The sequence below is a fragment of the Rosa chinensis genome, chromosome 6, assembly GCF_002994745.2.
Source record: "Rosa chinensis cultivar Old Blush chromosome 6, RchiOBHm-V2, whole genome shotgun sequence".
NCBI classification, from domain to species: Eukaryota; Viridiplantae; Streptophyta; class Magnoliopsida; order Rosales; family Rosaceae; genus Rosa; species Rosa chinensis.
Window position 1 is genome coordinate 13,313,990 of NC_037093.1, and position 17,313 is coordinate 13,331,302.

General features: G+C 38.7%; 1 protein-coding gene and 1 long non-coding RNA gene across 2 annotated transcripts; one reads left to right on the plus strand and one right to left on the minus strand.

The window, feature by feature from the left end:
• Positions 1-510: 510 nt before the first annotated feature.
• On the minus strand, positions 511-3,344 carry LOC112170844 (transcription factor bHLH95). The gene is made up of 3 exons (XM_024308132.1): positions 2,871-3,344; positions 1,433-1,948; positions 511-615 (listed from the first exon to the last, which is right to left on the minus strand). Exons 1-3 carry the CDS (start codon positions 3,342-3,344, stop codon positions 511-513), a joined length of 1,095 nt encoding a protein of 364 aa, XP_024163900.1.
• A 10,742-nt stretch (positions 3,345-14,086) lies between these two features.
• Positions 14,087-16,454, plus strand: LOC121050203. The gene is made up of 3 exons (XR_005802342.1): positions 14,087-14,545; positions 15,403-15,468; positions 16,153-16,454. It is a non-coding gene; the product is annotated as an uncharacterized LOC121050203 (long non-coding RNA).
• Positions 16,455-17,313: the final 859 nt, after the last annotated feature.

Genomic DNA, 17,313 nt, shown 5'->3' on the forward strand with positions numbered 1-17,313 from the left:
TGTTTATAATCATCTATATAAAGAAGTCTATATTATCAATGAAAGATACAATACGTAATTTCTCTCCCAATTTTGATTTCTTAAAACAAGCTACTGTTTTTTTATTTTTTTATTTTTTATTATTATTATTTTATTATTAGTTATGCATGTCTATATATGTTTCTTTTTGTGTGCATTTCAAAATTTTCAACCACATAGATGTACATAGAAACATAATCGTATAATGAATGGATATCTACGAAGATATTTAATCGTACATAGAAACATAGTGTTATTTCAGCGCATTCAAGCAAATGCTAGAGATATTTAATTTAAGATCGATTTCAAAGTTCTAGAATTTTTCACTGAAAAAGCAAGCTAGCTTACTGCACATACACCATCAAAGCGGATCGAAAAGGCAAATTTAAAGGCAATACATATAACATAGTACTGCTAACAAAATACAACAACTCTTCTTCAGAGAGTTTGAATTTCTGGGTCCAGTTTCGGTCCACGTGTGCCAGCAGCAGTTTAATAAGTGGAGACGATCCACACATTTATCTCACTCACAGCTTGCTTGAATATTTCCACTGCTGGAAACATCTCCAGAAACTGATTATCAGGAGCTCTGCTTGGCTGTTGGATACAAAACAGTTGAGTATAAATTGAAATCATAAGTTAGATTGCACTAAATGAAAGCCGCATACAGGAACATAACAATGAATTCAACTATGGAACATCATTCAGTTATCTGGCAATGCATTGATGCAACTAGGGTTAGAGTACGTTGTTCACCCATAACATTTTAGGGTTTGGTGACTTTTATCTAGTCACATTTGTTTTCACCACACCTTAAAAAATGGAGATGAACTCACCACGTTTTTGGTATGAACTTCCTTCCCAGGATCCACAAACACCCAATGTATTAGAGAACAAGAACAACTCCGACCACAAACTCAATAATCTAGCTATTTTTTGATGCAGACAATTGAAAGCCTTTTCCACAAACCACTATATATCTAAACTCTACTCCAACATGTTTCCTATATTACATAAACCTTCCAAAAATCTTGAGGGGTTTTCTATACTCTCTCTCTCTCAAGTAGGAGCAATAGAGAGGGAAATTCTGAAAATGCTCTTTAGACTAACAGGCTTGTTGCCACTAACTAGCAACATGACCCTTTTTTGAAATTCAGAGTTGGGAGAAAAAAGAACTCTCATTGCCGCGCGGTTGTGTTGGTAAGTGCTAAACATGGGGAAAACAATCTATTTAAGTCTAGCCCTAATTTATCCAACATTGGGAACACATACAGTAGTTCATCATTAAAAGCAATTAGTAAACCATTTAAATTGACCAAAATCATGTAAAATTTTAGTAACACCTTAGAGTGATAATAAAGCTGAATTATAATGATCTTGAGATATGATAATTTAATAGGATACTCATTCTTACCTGTGCTTGAATCATGTACATGCTGCGATGAGAGTCTGAGATAATATGAGCTGTTACCACTACAATCTTGTACTTCTCCAAAATGAAGCAAATCTGGGTAAAGACACCTGGCTTCTTTGGGCTGCACACACTAATTTGTGCTTCATCTCTGCACATGTTCAACACGACATTGGATGAGGTCCAGGTTTCAAACACTATAGGTTCGGTGGAAAGTGAGTTGGTTGAGAGCGAATGGTTCAACGGATTGAAATCAGGATTGATGTTGAATCCATTTGCAGTAGTAGTAGAAGCAGCGGCCAAGTTACTGGAAGAAGCATGGGAAGCTAGGAAGGCCTCTTTTGAGTCATAGGCTACATTTTGTGAGTTCATACGTACTGATGAGTGATTGTGATTGACCATACTGTTACTTGGGAGACTTCGCATCCTCTCCCTCTTTTGTTGTTGTAGGGATTGTAGAGTGATCTCAAGCCTTTTTATGTAGCTAACTGCCTCATCAACGATTGTGGATTTGTCAGCCTGTAGTTGTTCAGATAAAAAATCATCATATGAAACTATGGAAGTAGATCGATGGTGCATCTGTACTATAACAAATTGTTGAAACTAATTAATTAGTAGCTATACGTCAAAATTAACTAGATATGTGTTGACAGTAAAGTAAATCCATTTTGCATCTTGACTCGAAAATATCGAATAGTTAATTGAAATAAATTTTGTGGCCCAAAAACCATTAATGAAAAGTTGAAAACATGCATACCTCTCTTCAAAAGCCACTAACTTAAAGGAGAGAATCAAGGGGAAAAGTAAAGCTTTCTCCTTAAATTCCCATTATAAGCAAAAAGGCTTAAAATTGCTTGATTTACCTAAAGGGAAACACAATTTAATAGAAAGGCTCGTCTCTTTTACCATAAATATCAAAAGTTTTCAGAAAACAACAGAGGTCAGAGGAAGAGACTTGGGGGGGGGAGGAGGGAGGGAGAGATGCAATCAGCAATACTCAATTAATTTGTTAGTTAGAAACCTCGAACTGTAAAGAAGCTGTGGTGGATATATGTGATATGATATAGCTTGAATCTTGACTACCTCAGGCAGCAGAGTTCAAGAAGCTATGAAATCTAACATTAAAAACATATAAAATTCTCCTCCGAAAGAGCTGTGTATACAAGGGGAAGAGAGAAAAAGAAAACAAACTTTCTCTCATACCTCCCCATTGTAAGCAAAAGAAAGGGCTAACATAGCTTCATTTACCTGAAGGGATACACAAATAGAATTAGGGCTTTTGGATCTCGCGAGATCGAAAATTTTGTAAGCACTTGAGATAGAGATCACACAGAGAGATAGAAAAGAACGCCAATAAGAGAAGCGAGGGTGAGGGACATGCAATACTTGTTTTAATTAAAAACCTCAACTCATATGTATGTTATATATATAATTTAATCACCTTAGAAGGAAGTTGAGGAAGCAAAGCATGAAGGTTGGCAAACATGTTCCTCATCTTTTTCCTCCTTTCTCTCTCAGTGTATATATGCAGCTCATGATCATCCTCAGAATCACCGTCCCCTCCTTTTCCTTCTTCCACCACCTCATCACTACTCCCTATCCCCTTTCCCTTGGTGGCCTTCCCGTTATGCTTCTTGACACCGCTGGCACCACCTCGACCAACTCGCTTCTTAACCAGAGTCTTCTTACCCGGAGCAGCCACCGGCTCTACTTCTGGTTGCACCCGATCTTCTCTCTCCATCATTTCTTTCTCCTTCTCCCCTGATTTATCCTCCCTCTCATCGCCACCACCAGCTGAATTCTCGGAATTGGAGTTCAACAAAAAATTGTCAGTAGAATTGGACAAATTAACCCATGACTGGTTTTCCCATAAAACCCCATCAGAACCTCCTGCTCCTGCTTCTCGTCCAGACATGGCTGTTAGCCACAGACACACACCCAGATAGAGCTTTAGTCTCTAGAGACTCAGACAGAGATTAGAGCAAGAGACAGAGAGAAAGAGAGAGTATGGATGGAGGGGTGGAGGAAGAGGGGGTGAGGAAGCTAGGCGTTTAAAAAGGTGGTGCATTCGGCTGGTAAGGAACAGCCCAAAATACAATCATAAGGTTTTGCCGTTACTCTGCTTCAGAACAAAAACGGATAACCTAAGGCTATACGAGAGATGGGACCGGACCATATGGTTACTGACCCCACCTAACCAAAGAAAACTCATTTGATGGTGTGGTGTGTTGATCGAGCTGCCTAGTCTGAAACCCCCAGGTCTAGAGTTCGAATCCTAGCTCCATCTCGTGGCCAGCAGATTTGAGGGGCCTGGGTTAGTTAAAACACCCAATGGTTCGTGCGTCTGCGGTGCAGTGATTAGTCTGGCTATGGTAGGATACACTGCATGGGTGTGTGTTGGTTCTCTTGTCGTCTTCCACTCAAAAAAAAAAATGTTATTTATCTTCAATTTACAGCATTATTCACAATTTACTATAACGCCCTTTCCTTATTTACTTTAGAAATGTATCATATGCATCAAAAACCCTATTTTTGTCAGATTTATCATGTCATATCTAGGTGTGGCACTAGGGTATATTGGGGAACTAGTATTCCAAATTCAGGATAGAACGTGCTCTTAAGGAAAGGTTGAATGCTAACGGTTAGTCCGCCGCGTATTGCCGCTGCCTGAGAATAATAATTTAATTTTATCATTTGGTTGTTGAGACATAACAATATTTAAAATTAAATTTTTTTCCATTCTGAAAAAACCGTTTCATAAACAAGGTAATAATAAGCCCGTCAGAAGATTTTGACTACGTGGCTTCTCTTACTGGTGTGATAAAACCGATGTCCATTGTGGTTAAACTTTTTCATGTTTTAGTTTTGTTTCTGCAACGTGGAGCTTTTAAACACTTAAGAGAAGCGACTTATGAGAAAAAGAATATATTAATGATCGTAAATTTGTAGCCTCTCGAAAACACTTACCGGCAACCACTTGTAGAATTATATATATTTTCTATTATATAACAACTAAGGACATCTTTTTTTTTTTTTGAAAGAACTAAGGACATCTTTTTTGAATGAATAAAATCCGTTACTTCTCTGAATTATTATCAAGAATTAAAATACGTAAAATCCCCGCAATAATAAACTATGATGTCTATTCAGCCTAAATGGAGTACAGAGCCATAACAAGTAATCGTCATTCTAGAATCACTCAACACTTATACAAAAAAGCAGCCTAACTACTGAAGCACAATTAATTAACAATTACATGCATCACTTCACAATTTACTCATCTTATTCACAAGGGAAAGATCAATTTCACCAGACCAAGTGGTAATTCGGAACAACCACTTGTACAATAATGTTCCTTCGCTTAGCACTAATTGTGTCAGTAATAACACCACAAGGTTACTAATTAAGCTTAACATTATCTTGGATTCTAAAATGCCATAGAGTTGAAGCCAAGATTAAGCAACTGCACACCAATCAATTTTTTCTTCTTTCTATAGAAACCGTGTATTTTACCTTAATATATATATCTGCCGATTCTAAACTCTAATTTTTCTATTTCAAAGGGATTAAACGCACACAACAATGCACCTCGTTTAATATAAGTCTTCTTGTTGTTATTTTATTACCATTTAATCAGTCAATAACAAAGTGAATTACACTAACTGTTAATATGATATATAGGAGTAGTTAGAGGAGGTTTTAGGAGAACATAAAGTTTTGCAAGGACAGATAGACCACGGCTCAAGTGCAGCATATATATGTAGAATCTTAATTATAAAAGACTTAGTAAGGGAAGTTTCACCAGTGTTTGCTCTTAACCAGATAAGCTCAATGGATCCCCATGCAATTTATAGCTGTCGGATTAATATGGTCCAAAAATATGAATTTCTAAGGAATTTTTTTGTTCTGTCTGTTATTTATACGCTAAATATAGTAACAAACAGATTGCTCTTATATGGTTCAAGTTTTCAAAATGGTAAACGAGAGTCAATTATCCATGGCAATTAATTAATTTATACTAGGACAAGTTCGGGAAACTTAATTATGTTTGCACCTAACCCAGATAAGGTAATGAATCCAGACAAATTTACTTGCAAATTAAATTTTACAACTTTACAGGACCAGTAGGGCTTGGGATGTGAACCGACTTTCTCCTGGTTCCACAGAAACCAACTCCAGTTGCACAAAGCAATAAAACAAAAGTAAAAACCTTCTTGGTTGTACGTTTCTGTGTTCTTTGTTTTCTAATGCTTGCTTGGGAAACCACAGACGCATATAGTATGGCTTTTTCTGGTTTTGGAGTTTTTATGGGATGGTTTTCTGGGGAAGTGTTACTCACGCAACAACAAAAACAGCTAGTTATGTACACCTGTATGCATGCAGTGGGAGATGCAGTAGCTTCTTCTTCTTCTTCGATCTTGATACTGGTGATCGATGATGAAGAAAAAGTGAACGCCTAATCATTTTGTTATGCAGTGGAAGAATAGTTTATGGCTAAAGCATCCATGACATGCATGGCAGTTACAAATTAATTAATCATGGTGTTTAAAATTTAAATCTTTAGTTTATGAATAAAGACATTTTTTCTGCACCAAAAGAAACTGATTCTGCAGATAACTTCTTGTTCACTATCAGAAAGAAGCAAAAATACGACAAGAAAGTAAGAAACCCCATCGATCGTTGGATTTCTCAGTGCTCTCCATATACGTACAAGCAACAGTTAGTCTTTCAAATTTTGAGACCCAGCTAGTTTGACGGTTTAAATAAGCAAACTAATTTCCTATGATGTTAGCTAAATGATCACACGATCAAAATTAAGATTTTGTAATCACTCAACCTTAGATTTAATTGAAAGGAAAATACTCCAAAATTATAAATCTCCCCTCCAGTTTTTCTCACAACTTGAGTCATATTTAAAAATTTTCTCTTAGCTCTTATAAAGTCTATATCGTCACACCTCTTCAGATTGGTTCTCTTCATCTTCATTGACTTTCGAATCAGATAATCTCCAACTTGTTCGTCTCCTAAATGGCACCCACACCTCTTCAGATTGGTTAGTTGCACCTCTATTAGAGAGCATTAGAGAAGTTAGTTATAGTTGTGTTTCCCAATTTTAGCTGGAATCAGTAGAGAGGTGTTAACCAAGCAGCAAATTATATTGCTTGTTTTACTCGAAGGGGGGATGTGTTATCTGGATTAGATTCACAATCCACCTTTCTCCTTCACTCATATTCTCATTCACAATGCACGTCCACTCCTACTTAGTTTCTTAGTTTATTATTGTGCTTCTAATTTCTTTGTTTGAAATCTGGGCTTTTGGGTTTCTAATTCTGTTGTTGTTTTGCTATTTCAATTTGTAAGGCTTCTCTTCATCTGTCAATGAAAGTTCATATGTGAAAGGAAAAAAGGTACTTGCATGATTATGAATTAGTAATTCCAGCATTACTAAGTGACCACTTGTTGCTTAAATTGTACCAATAATATTAGCACAAGATTAAGAATTTAGCTTGACAACATCACTTTTTCTATAATGAGAGTCAGATGTCTCTGATTTATTATCATGCATAGACATTGTTAACGAGAAGTATTACAGGTTGGTAAGTAAATGCGGAGTGGTCCAATTGGTGCTACTACAACGGGCCTGGTTTCCGCCTTACGAATCGCCTCTGAATGAATTATATATCATCATCAAATAGAGATTGTGTTAGACCATAATTTTCATATATATGCATTAGGGTTTTTGTCCATTTACACCATTTTTAGAGATTTTTTTCCCACTTACCCCACTAAGTTTGTTTAATTCCCTCTTACCCAAAACACTCTAAGGAGGTCTTCCCTAATACCCCATTAAGATTTTTTTTTGTTTTTATTATTTTTTTAATACCATTTTACCCTCACCTTTGTTACTTAGAGAGAGAGAGAGAGAGAGAGAATGGAAGAGAGAGAAACCATAGGGGACTTCGACGGAGCCCGGTCACCAGAAGCAGGATTCCGGTCACCGGCCGCCGGATTCCGGCCAACTTTCGCTGGAATCCGGTCACCGGCTGCCACCCACCGGACTTTTCTAAAAACCTTTATTGCCCCTAATAGACGTCTATTGTCGCCCAATAGAGGGGCAATAGACCTCTATTGCCCCCCAATAGACGTCTATTGCCCCGATAGTCTATTAACCCCCAATAGACGACTATCAGCCATGTATTGCCCCCTCATAGACGACCATCAGCCATGTAGTGCCCCCCCAATAGACGCATATTGCCCCTTAATAGAGGGGCAATAGACCCAATAGACGCATATTGCCCCTTAATAGAGGGGCAATAGACGTCTATTGCCCCCTAATAAACGTCTACTGCCTCCCAATAGACTATTATCAGCCATGTATTGCCCCCCAATAGATGACTATCAGCCATGTATTGCTGATGTAGGACGAGATTTTAGCCAATTTCAACAAAGAATCCGGAAAAGAAAGAAGCGTCTTCACATTAAGAAGAATAATTTGAATATTGGAAATTGGTATTCAAATAGGCTTCTTAATGATGGAATTAATCATAAATTACTATTTTGGATATATCGGGATTCTCAAACAAAATCTTGGTTGGGATTCCAATTATATATTTGCGTAATATTCTTTAGTATCTAGGATTCTATTTCTGATTTTTATTTAATGAGGTTTAATTAGGTTTTCTAGTTTTAGTCTATAATAAATTATTCTTTTTGTTTTCTAGTTGAATTAGGTTTATGTTATGTGCCCTATATATAAGGCACCTCTTAAATTGTAATTTTAATTCAAGTTATCAATAAAAACCCAAATATTAGAGAAGTTTCTCTATCTTTCTTACGGCTGTGCCCGTAATTGCTAGTGGATTTTAGCTCATCTCATATGGCTTTCGACGCTTGACGGAGTCTCTTACTATTGTGTTCACGCTTCCCGCATCATTTGGTATCAGAGCGGGTATCGCCCGCTCCTTAGCAAACGACGATCCAAGGGAGAAGTTCACTACCACCAACCTCAACGACGCTGGTCGTAGAGTATCTATCAAAGAAAGTTTCGTTGAAGAGGAACATGCCAAGGGATTCGGCCTAGGACAAGCTCATCAATCCAAAAAAAAAAAAAGAGGAAAAAAAGGAAACATGGAACGTTGGATATTCACAACGCCGGATTACGACGACTTCCAAACTACATGTGTCATCAAAGACAAGGTATGCTCTGTAATAATTGACAGTGGTTTACGAGAGAACTTTGTCTCAAACAAAGTTGTGGATTATTTTGAATTACCAACAGTGAAGCTGAGTGATCCATACTGGATTCCATTTGAAGAGGATGAATATGCACAAGTAACAGAGGTTTGTAAAGTTCCTGTCTCTATGGGAAAATTTTATAAAGAAGAGATTACTTGTCATGTGATTGACATGGACGACACTAATGTGCTTTTTGGAAGACCATGGCATGAAAGCGTCAAAGGTGGTTATTGCAAAGACAACACATATTTATTTAGGTGGGAGTCACACAAAATTAAAATCAAGCCTAGAAGGAAGAACATCAAGAATGACCATCTTGAGGTGTGTGAAAAGGAACATGAAGAAGCAACTTTGAAGATTGAAGAGAAACTCATTAAGGATAAGGAAGCTGATTCATTCATCACATCGATATCCATGTCATGCATGCCTAATTGTGTTCAAGATCAACCCAAGGAGAAGTCATTGCCCATTCCTTTTCAAGTGGATGAGTTCAAGTTTCAAGATGCTTATTCTAAACTTGTCTACGGTATTGGATTCATGGTGATTCCTTTTAATTTCGAGAATGTTGAAGTTGATGGCTTATCATGTTTTATTCCTACTAATGATCGAGCTGCATACAAGAGGAACTCGAGGTCGAGTTCTTTTCAAGTGGAGGAGACTAATGTAGGACGAGATTTTAGCCAATTTCAACAAAGAATCCGGAAAAGAAAGAAGCGTCTTCACATTAAGAAGAATAATTTGAATATTGGAAATTGGTATTCAAATAGGCTTCTTAATGATGGAATTAATCATAAATTACTATTTTGGATATATCGGGATTCTCAAACAAAATCTTGGTTGGGATTCCAATTATATATTTGCGTAATATTCTTTAGTATCTAGGATTCTATTTCTGATTTTTATTTAATGAGGTTTAATTAGGTTTTCTAGTTTTAGTCTATAATAAATTATTCTTTTTGTTTTCTAGTTGAATTAGGTTTATGTTATGTGCCCTATATATAAGGCACCTCTTAAATTGTAATTTTAATTCAAGTTATCAATAAAAACCCAAATATTAGAGAAGTTTCTCTATCTTTCTTACGGCTGTGCCCGTAATTGCTAGTGGATTTTAGCTCATCTCATATGGCTTTCGACGCTTGACGGAGTCTCTTACTATTGTGTTCACGCTTCCCGCATCAATTGCCCCCCAATAGACGTCTATTGTCCCCCAATAGGACTTTAGTTGCCAGAATGAGAACTAATCTCCCTAAATTTAGACAAATAAAACTTTGATTATAGAAAAAAAAAAAGAAAGGAAATTACATCAATTCAAAACGTCTATTGCCCCCCCCAATAGCCGTCTATTGCCCTCCAATAGAGGGGTAATAGATGTCTATTAGGGGGCAATAGACATTCAAAACTTCTTTTTTCTTTCCAACTGGAAATTGATTTGGGCACCCTAATCAATAGTCAGACCAAAACCACCGGATCGAATCACATCCGGAGCTTGCCGCCGACCTCTCTCTCCTCTCCAAACCTCCAGTCCTCGTCGGAGTAGCCACCGACTTCGTTCGCCACATCCACCTTGTCGCGTCGAATCGTACTGCTCCGGCACCGAAGCTCGATGTCGATTTCTTCCGACTTGAAGCTCAACGTCGCCGGCCGGCACGTTTTACTGGTAAAGTGAGTCACTTGACCTCAATACGAAGCTCGAGGAAGCTCGAAAGAGATAGAGAGAGGGATGCCGGAGTCGTGTGGAGCGAGGGAGAGAGACGCCGGAGTCGTCTGGGGAGACAGAGAGTCGCCGGAGTCATCTGGGGAGAGAGAGAGAGAGAGACGTCGGAGTCGTCTGGGGAGAGAGAAAGAGACGCCGGAGCCTTCTGGAGTGAGGGAGAGATTCTAAATATTGAATTTAATTTATTTATGAGTCTATTTAGCTTTCACTAAATTATTTGCTTATTTATCTAAAAATAATGCAAGAGTAAAGAAAACATCCATTTTGAAATTTGAAGTGGAGAATCGAAGCTAGGAAAAATAACGTTTAAATATGGAGCAAAAAGTAAAATTCTAAATTCTGGTGAACCACCACAAATGGCGACCCACCACCACTCATGGTGATTCCATGTATTTTCCGGCAAGGAGGAGGAGTAATATTTTACCTATTTCATTACATCCATTCATCATCATTCTATCACAACCAAATCTCAAACCTTTTGGTTCAAAATCAACTCCATCCATTTTCACTCTTTTCCACATCATCTCAACACTCTCTATATTACCCAAAAGTCTACCATCATCATCACCCAAAAATCTGCTAGGTTTTAGGGTATAATCACAATATTTTCATCATCATTACCTACCCTAACCCATCCCTCCCGTACTTTTTTCTTTTAATTTTGGGATTGTTGTAAGGAAACGAGAATTGAGAGGAATTCGCTGTGTATTCTCATTGATAATAGGGCTCTCTTTATATAGAGGATTACAATGCATAGAATCTCAATCATACAAGGAAAGTAATCGTACATTGAATAGGAATCTAAATCCTTCTAATTTAACCCTATTACCACTAGAGCAAGAGTAACCTAGAATTTGGGCCAAACACAAATTAGGGTTTACTTGAACACACCCCCCTTGTGTTGCTCAAACGTGGTACTTCTCTCGTTGCCTAGTTAAAAACCTTGCCGAGTAACAAAAACCCAGTGGGACAAAAATAACCTCGGTCAAAGAGGAAAAAGAGCACAACACACCCTTCACATTTCGAGGTGAACATGTAGACATCTCCCCCTGATGTCTGCGTCTCCCCTTGATGACTATGATCATGGGAGTTTAGATAATTTCCGCAAGCCAATTCTTGCCACATGTTTCTCGAACGTGGATTTGGGCAATGACTTAGTAAACAAGTCTGCCACATTATCCTCAGATCGAACCTAGTTCACATTGGTATTTTAGGAGAGTCTGTTGTTGCTGATTATGCTTGGTGTTGTCGCTTTTGATGTAGCCTTGCTTCATTTGTTCAAAACGAATAGCATTATCCTAAATGCTCGTAGGCTCATCTTGTGGTAGACTTCAAACCACAATTGTTCGAACATGCGTGATTATGGATCCAATCCATAAACATTCACAAACCACTTCGTGAAGAGCAATAATCTCTACATGGTTTGAAGATATAGCGACAACGGTCTGTTCTGTAGACCTCCAAGATATCACGGTCTTTTCCCATGGTGAACACTTAAGTAGTTTGGGATCAAGCGACCTTTGTGTGGGTCAGAGAGGTACCCATCATCAGCAAAACATTCCAAAACACTTATATCATTTTGGAATAGGGACAGAGAACGCAGGCCCGCGTTGGCGGCGTTTCTGGTGTGTGATGGTTCCGAATCTATCTTTTCTCTATAGGGATAGAACAATCCCATATCAATCGTACATCTCATGTACTAAAAGATATCCTTTACACCAATCAAAATGGAGTCGCGTTGGCGCAGAGCTACACCTTAGCTAACAAGTTTATTGCAAACGAGATGTCTGGTCCTGAGCATTGAGCTAAGTACAATAATGCGCCTATTGTACTCAAGTAAGGCACTTCTTCCTCTAGCACATCTTCGTCATCATCCTTCAGACGAAGAAGATTCTTTTTAGGATCAAGACTAAGGACGATCATGGGGGTGCTTGAAGGTTTGACCTTGTCAAAATGCCTAAGCATCTATCAACACGATGCTCAAGTTCCAAACTGAGACATAATCGTGTTCTCCCAAAATCCTCCATCTTAAACTCGGATTTGAAGTGTTTAGCGGCTTCCCTTAACTCTTTAAGGGCTTCTAATGAAGATCATGTCCAACATGAACCGTGATGAAATCCAAAACTTGTTATGGAAACGCGTGGGTATATCCCTTCCCAATCAAGTAGTCATTTTAGCGAGCGTTTCAACCTCTTTGTAAACGCGCTCCGTGGTCTAGAGCCACTTGACTTCTGTAAATGAAGTTCCCCATGAACCTTCATGTATATTCCAAATCTAGATCCCTATAGAGATACGTAGTGACCACATTTGTAAGCTGCATGTTCAGTTATTCAGAAACTACCAAACTGACAGGGTACTGGAGTGCAATGACATCCATTACGAGAGAATATGTCTCATCGTAGTCGATTCCAGGGCGCTTTGTGAGAAGCCTGCTCCATAAGGCGAGATTGCCATCTCTTTTTCTCATCACGCTTCTTAACGAAGACCCATTAGTCAATAAGTTTTATGTTAGGAGGTGTTGGCATTACTGGCTCGAAAACCTTCCTCTTCGTTAGAGAATCCAACTTAACCTGGATCGCTTCTTTCCATTTAGGCCAAATTTCTCTACGTTGGCATTCATTCATCAACGGAGCGTGGTTTGATATCATTGGACTCAACAAAATCATGTGCAACGAAATGCACGACTACATCATCAATTATGATGGAGTTTCTATCCCACGTCTCATGTACACTGGTGTAATTTTCATAGAGCCCTATATTCTCAAGAATAGGATCTGACGTTGAGGCGTCCCCCAATGATAACCATAATCCGGAAGATTCTCATGAGAAGGATTTTGAGTCTTGATGATCAAAGGATTGGAATGTGCCAAAGTATCCTTCGAACTCACGGGCCTCCCACGCATCCTAGCTGGGGCCATGGCCTGTAACGCCCGAGTACCATTTTCTTTGGCGTTGGCACCATGCCTATCTCGGTGTAGGGTGGTTCTACATCCTCTCTTAGGGACGTCCTTCCTTGCAGGCTTGTTTGCAGCATATTTGTGAGCCCCCGAAAATTTTATTTAATTTTTAGAATGTAATTTTTCGCCAATAAGATTTTCGCCCGGTGATTTAAGTGAAGAAATCGATTTTGGAAATTGTTTTGGTGTCGAGACCACCTATTGGGCCGACAATTTATGTTTGGGCCAATGTTCTTTCATTTGGGCCTAAGACGAAGTCAAGAATTGATCTAGGAAATTTCCGACAAAAAAAAATGAATAAAAGAAAAGTTACGAGCTCTGTAGACCCCCGTACTTTTTCTTGTTATTTTAATTTGTCGCATAACGTATGAAATTACGTATTCGTAAGGTACAAATGTATTCGAGATTAGATTAAGATTTTGAGGCCATTAAAAGGATTAAGAAATTAGAGAAAATCCAATTTGGGTCTAAGAAACTATTTTTAAAGTATCGAGGCTTAGGACAAGCCCGGAAAAAATTTCCCGAATGGATTCGGTGAAGTGTCGGAGAAATAAGGATGTTTGAAGATGTATTTTCGAATTGGGCTTGAGGAAATTAAAAGGAAAATGAAAATGGTGCAGCCCAAGCCCATTGGCCCAACAGGAGGGGCAACTTAGACATTTCACAATTAAATTTTGGGAGAGGTATAAAAGGGAAAACCTTCTCTCAAAACCCTAGCCTCCCTCTCATTTTCTCCATCTCCTTTCTCTCTCTAACCGAGAGCCTCTCTCTCTAGCCTCCACCGGAAATCGCCGCCACCGCCGGACGCCGCCACCGCGCCGCCGCCGGCCGCCGTCGCCGGAACCCCTCTCCTCACCAAAATTTCCAGATTTTCTCCTCTTCCTTCCCTCTTTCCATTTCTCCAACCAAAATCATGAAATTTAGCCATTTAATCCCCCAAAAACCCTAGAACCCGAAGCTAAATTTGGGGCTTTTGTGATTTCTTCTTTCCAAGCTCAAATCAAGGTATTTTCCATCCTAATCTAGCCTATATTCCTTCGATCTATACATCTTTCTTCCTAAATCCGAGTTTTTGATTTGGGTTTGTGATTTTGTTTGCATGAGCCCGGTTTCTCCTTGAACCATGAAGCTAGGCTATGGGTTTGGCAAGAATTTTTGGTGAAGAAGGCCAAGGAGAAGGAGTATGACATGATTTTTGAAGAAGAAAGGGTAAGGAATGGGTTTTGGACAAACCCTAGAATTTTTGGAATTTATTTGGTTGATTTTGGTTTTTGTGGAGCTATTGTTGTTGTTGGAAAATTGTGAAAATTAGATGTTTGAGGAGGATTTAATTAGTAGAATTTTATTAGCCTAGTTTTCTAAGTGTTGGAATTTTGTGTTGAATATTTTGGTGAATTGTTGTTGTGTATTTTGGCCAAAAGAAAAAGAAAAGGAAGAAGAAAAGAAATGGGTTGTTTTTGGAAGAAAAGGAAAATAAAGAAAATGGTAAAAATTGGATTAAATGAGTTTTTACCTTGGTAAAGTGGTAAAAAGTGAAGAAGGTGAAAGTAAAGGTAAATTCGGTAAAAAGGAGGTTAATGGTAAAAGTGAAAGTGTGGAGGTAAAAGTTATGGTAAAAGTGAAAAGGTGAAAAAGGTGAAGTAAATGGGTAAAAGTAAAAGCAAAACTTTATTTATAATTATTTATTTATTTATTTTTAATAAATAAGAATTATTTACTTATTTATTTTTAATAAATAATAAATAATGGTAAATAAAGGATTACTTGGTCAAAAGTCAGAAGTCAAAGTCAAAGGTTAAAAGTCAACTCCGAGAGTTGACCAGGGTTGACCGACCTCATAAAACGTGAGGATCGACTCGACTTTGGTCGTTCGGATTGGCGAAAGTTTTGCGGAGCGATAAGTACGTTTTCCTTTTTAAGAAAGAAGTTAGTTTCCCAAATTGGTAAAGGTCGAAAGAAATAATTAATAGCCTCATTGAAATAAAAAGGAATTAGTGTACGCGGTTACTTATGGTTGATCATGATGTTTACCTGGATAATTACTTACAAATTAAGTAATGGTTTAGGAAACACGATCGTTAAGGAAGCTTAAGCGGAAAGCGTCAGAGTGTGGAATACGCCGGCATTTCCAGGTAGGGTGAGCTGTCCCTTCCTTGTTAGAGGTTTTCGATATATGTGGAATGCTATACTAAGATAGTATGTTGCCTGCAAGTGCGTTTTTGGTTGTTCATTAGTCGATGCCTCGTGATACATGTGTTTTCAGAACTGATAATTGCTAATTACGAAAACCGAGGCTAGACTTGCATGTTGAGATACTGTACCCTTGTATGTTTATACTTGTGACCTGAAAGTGAATGGGACCTAGACGCGTAGATTCCTAGGGATCCCACGGTGTCGATAACCGTGAACCTCCGGAGGGGGCTGTGCTCCTATGTTTGTCGAGGAAAGATTAGTATAGACAGTGAACCAGTCATAGGAGACTCAAGACCAGGAAATGGACACTTTCGCTACTTGTAGTCAGAAGTACTACAGAGTAGTTGGCCGGTTCTCGAATTCAGGACGAACCAGGTCGGTCACAGATTTGTTTTATATTAGCCAGCAGGTAAGTATCTCGGAGCTCCAAATTGTGTGAAGCATACTGCATATGCTTTATAAAAGAAAATAAATGTTTGTGGTTGCCTCTTATTAAAAGTATTTTTTGAGAAACGTGCACAATATTATGTAGTAAATATTTTCAAGTATATTGTTTTCAAACCTAGCATGGTAGGGTCGGCCCCTATTGGGCATGCGAGGACGAAAGCTCACCCCTACTATAGTGTGCAGGTTTCGAGCATGTGGTCGGGAAGCGTACAGGGGAGGCACATGGCCCGGCTTGGCGCATTTCTCTTTAGTTTTATCAAAAGGAAGGTTTTGGTCCCTTATCGGATTTTGAAGTAATTTGGTTATTTATTTCCTCACTAATTTATTTGTTTTCTATTCGCTCATTCACAAAATTTCGAGAGACCCGTAACCCTGGGGCGCGTCTCTCATACTTGTTTTCACTTCGTGATTGTTATTTTCCAAATTGGACTCCGATTGTAAGCCCAAATCTTTTAGCTCACTTTAAAATTCCGCTTGCGAAAATATGTTGTTCGGTTGCTAGAATGTTTTGTGACTTTTGTCCAATAAAGCGTTTTGTAAACCAACAACCTAAACTCAAAAGGCCTTGCGGTTTCGGGTTGATGAGCTATCGAGATGTCATTCGTGACATGTCGATTCCTCATTGGCTCGGAGTCGCGGCGCTGTGGGACCCCCCTCTCGGGTCACCACAATATTTGTGTGATCTCGTCACTTTAACAGGGATCGAGATGAGACATAGTGGGGACAGGCCACGACAATCCCTGTCTTTCCTCCTGAACATCGGTGTTCTTTTCTCCCCCTAATGACTAGAAGACTGTCTCATCAAAATGACAACCCGCAAATCTAGAGGTAATGAGATCGCCTTGCAAGGGTATTAAGTGACGGATGATTGTTGGAGTCTCAAATCCAACGTAGTTATTCATTCGTCTGTAAGGACCCATCATAGATTGCTATGGCGACACATTTGGCACATAAATGGCTCACTCAAATATGCGTAAGTACGATACTTGTACCCAGTCACTAGCTGTAATGCAGAGGTACATTGAGTGGCGGTGGGTCATAGGCGAATTAGCATAGCTGCATGCGATATTGCATCACCCCAAGCAGATATAAGGAGATTGGTGCGCATTACCAATGTCCGGACTATCATCATAGTCATTTCCGCAAGACCATTTGGGTGTGTACATGGAAACGTGATGTCCAACATCAGTCCCATTGCAATATCCATTGAAAGTCTTTCGATGTAAACTCTCTAGCATAGTCAAATCCAATTGACTGAATAGGATGATCTGGGGAGTTAGCCCGTTGTCATATGATATGTGCTAGGAGTGTAGCATAAGCAGCATTTATAAGTGGAC

Coding starts and splice junctions, on each gene's coding strand:
- LOC112170844 (XM_024308132.1), bottom strand. CDS start 3,344: ATGTCTGGACGAGAAGCAGGAGCAGGAGGTTCTGATGGGGTTTTATGG. Junction 1,949..2,870: donor TTCCTCAACTTCCTTCTAAG/GTGATTAAATTA, acceptor GAACAACTACAG/GCTGACAAATCCACAATCGT. Junction 616..1,432: donor TGTACATGATTCAAGCACAG/GTAAGAATGAGT, acceptor TGTATCCAACAG/CCAAGCAGAGCTCCTGATAA.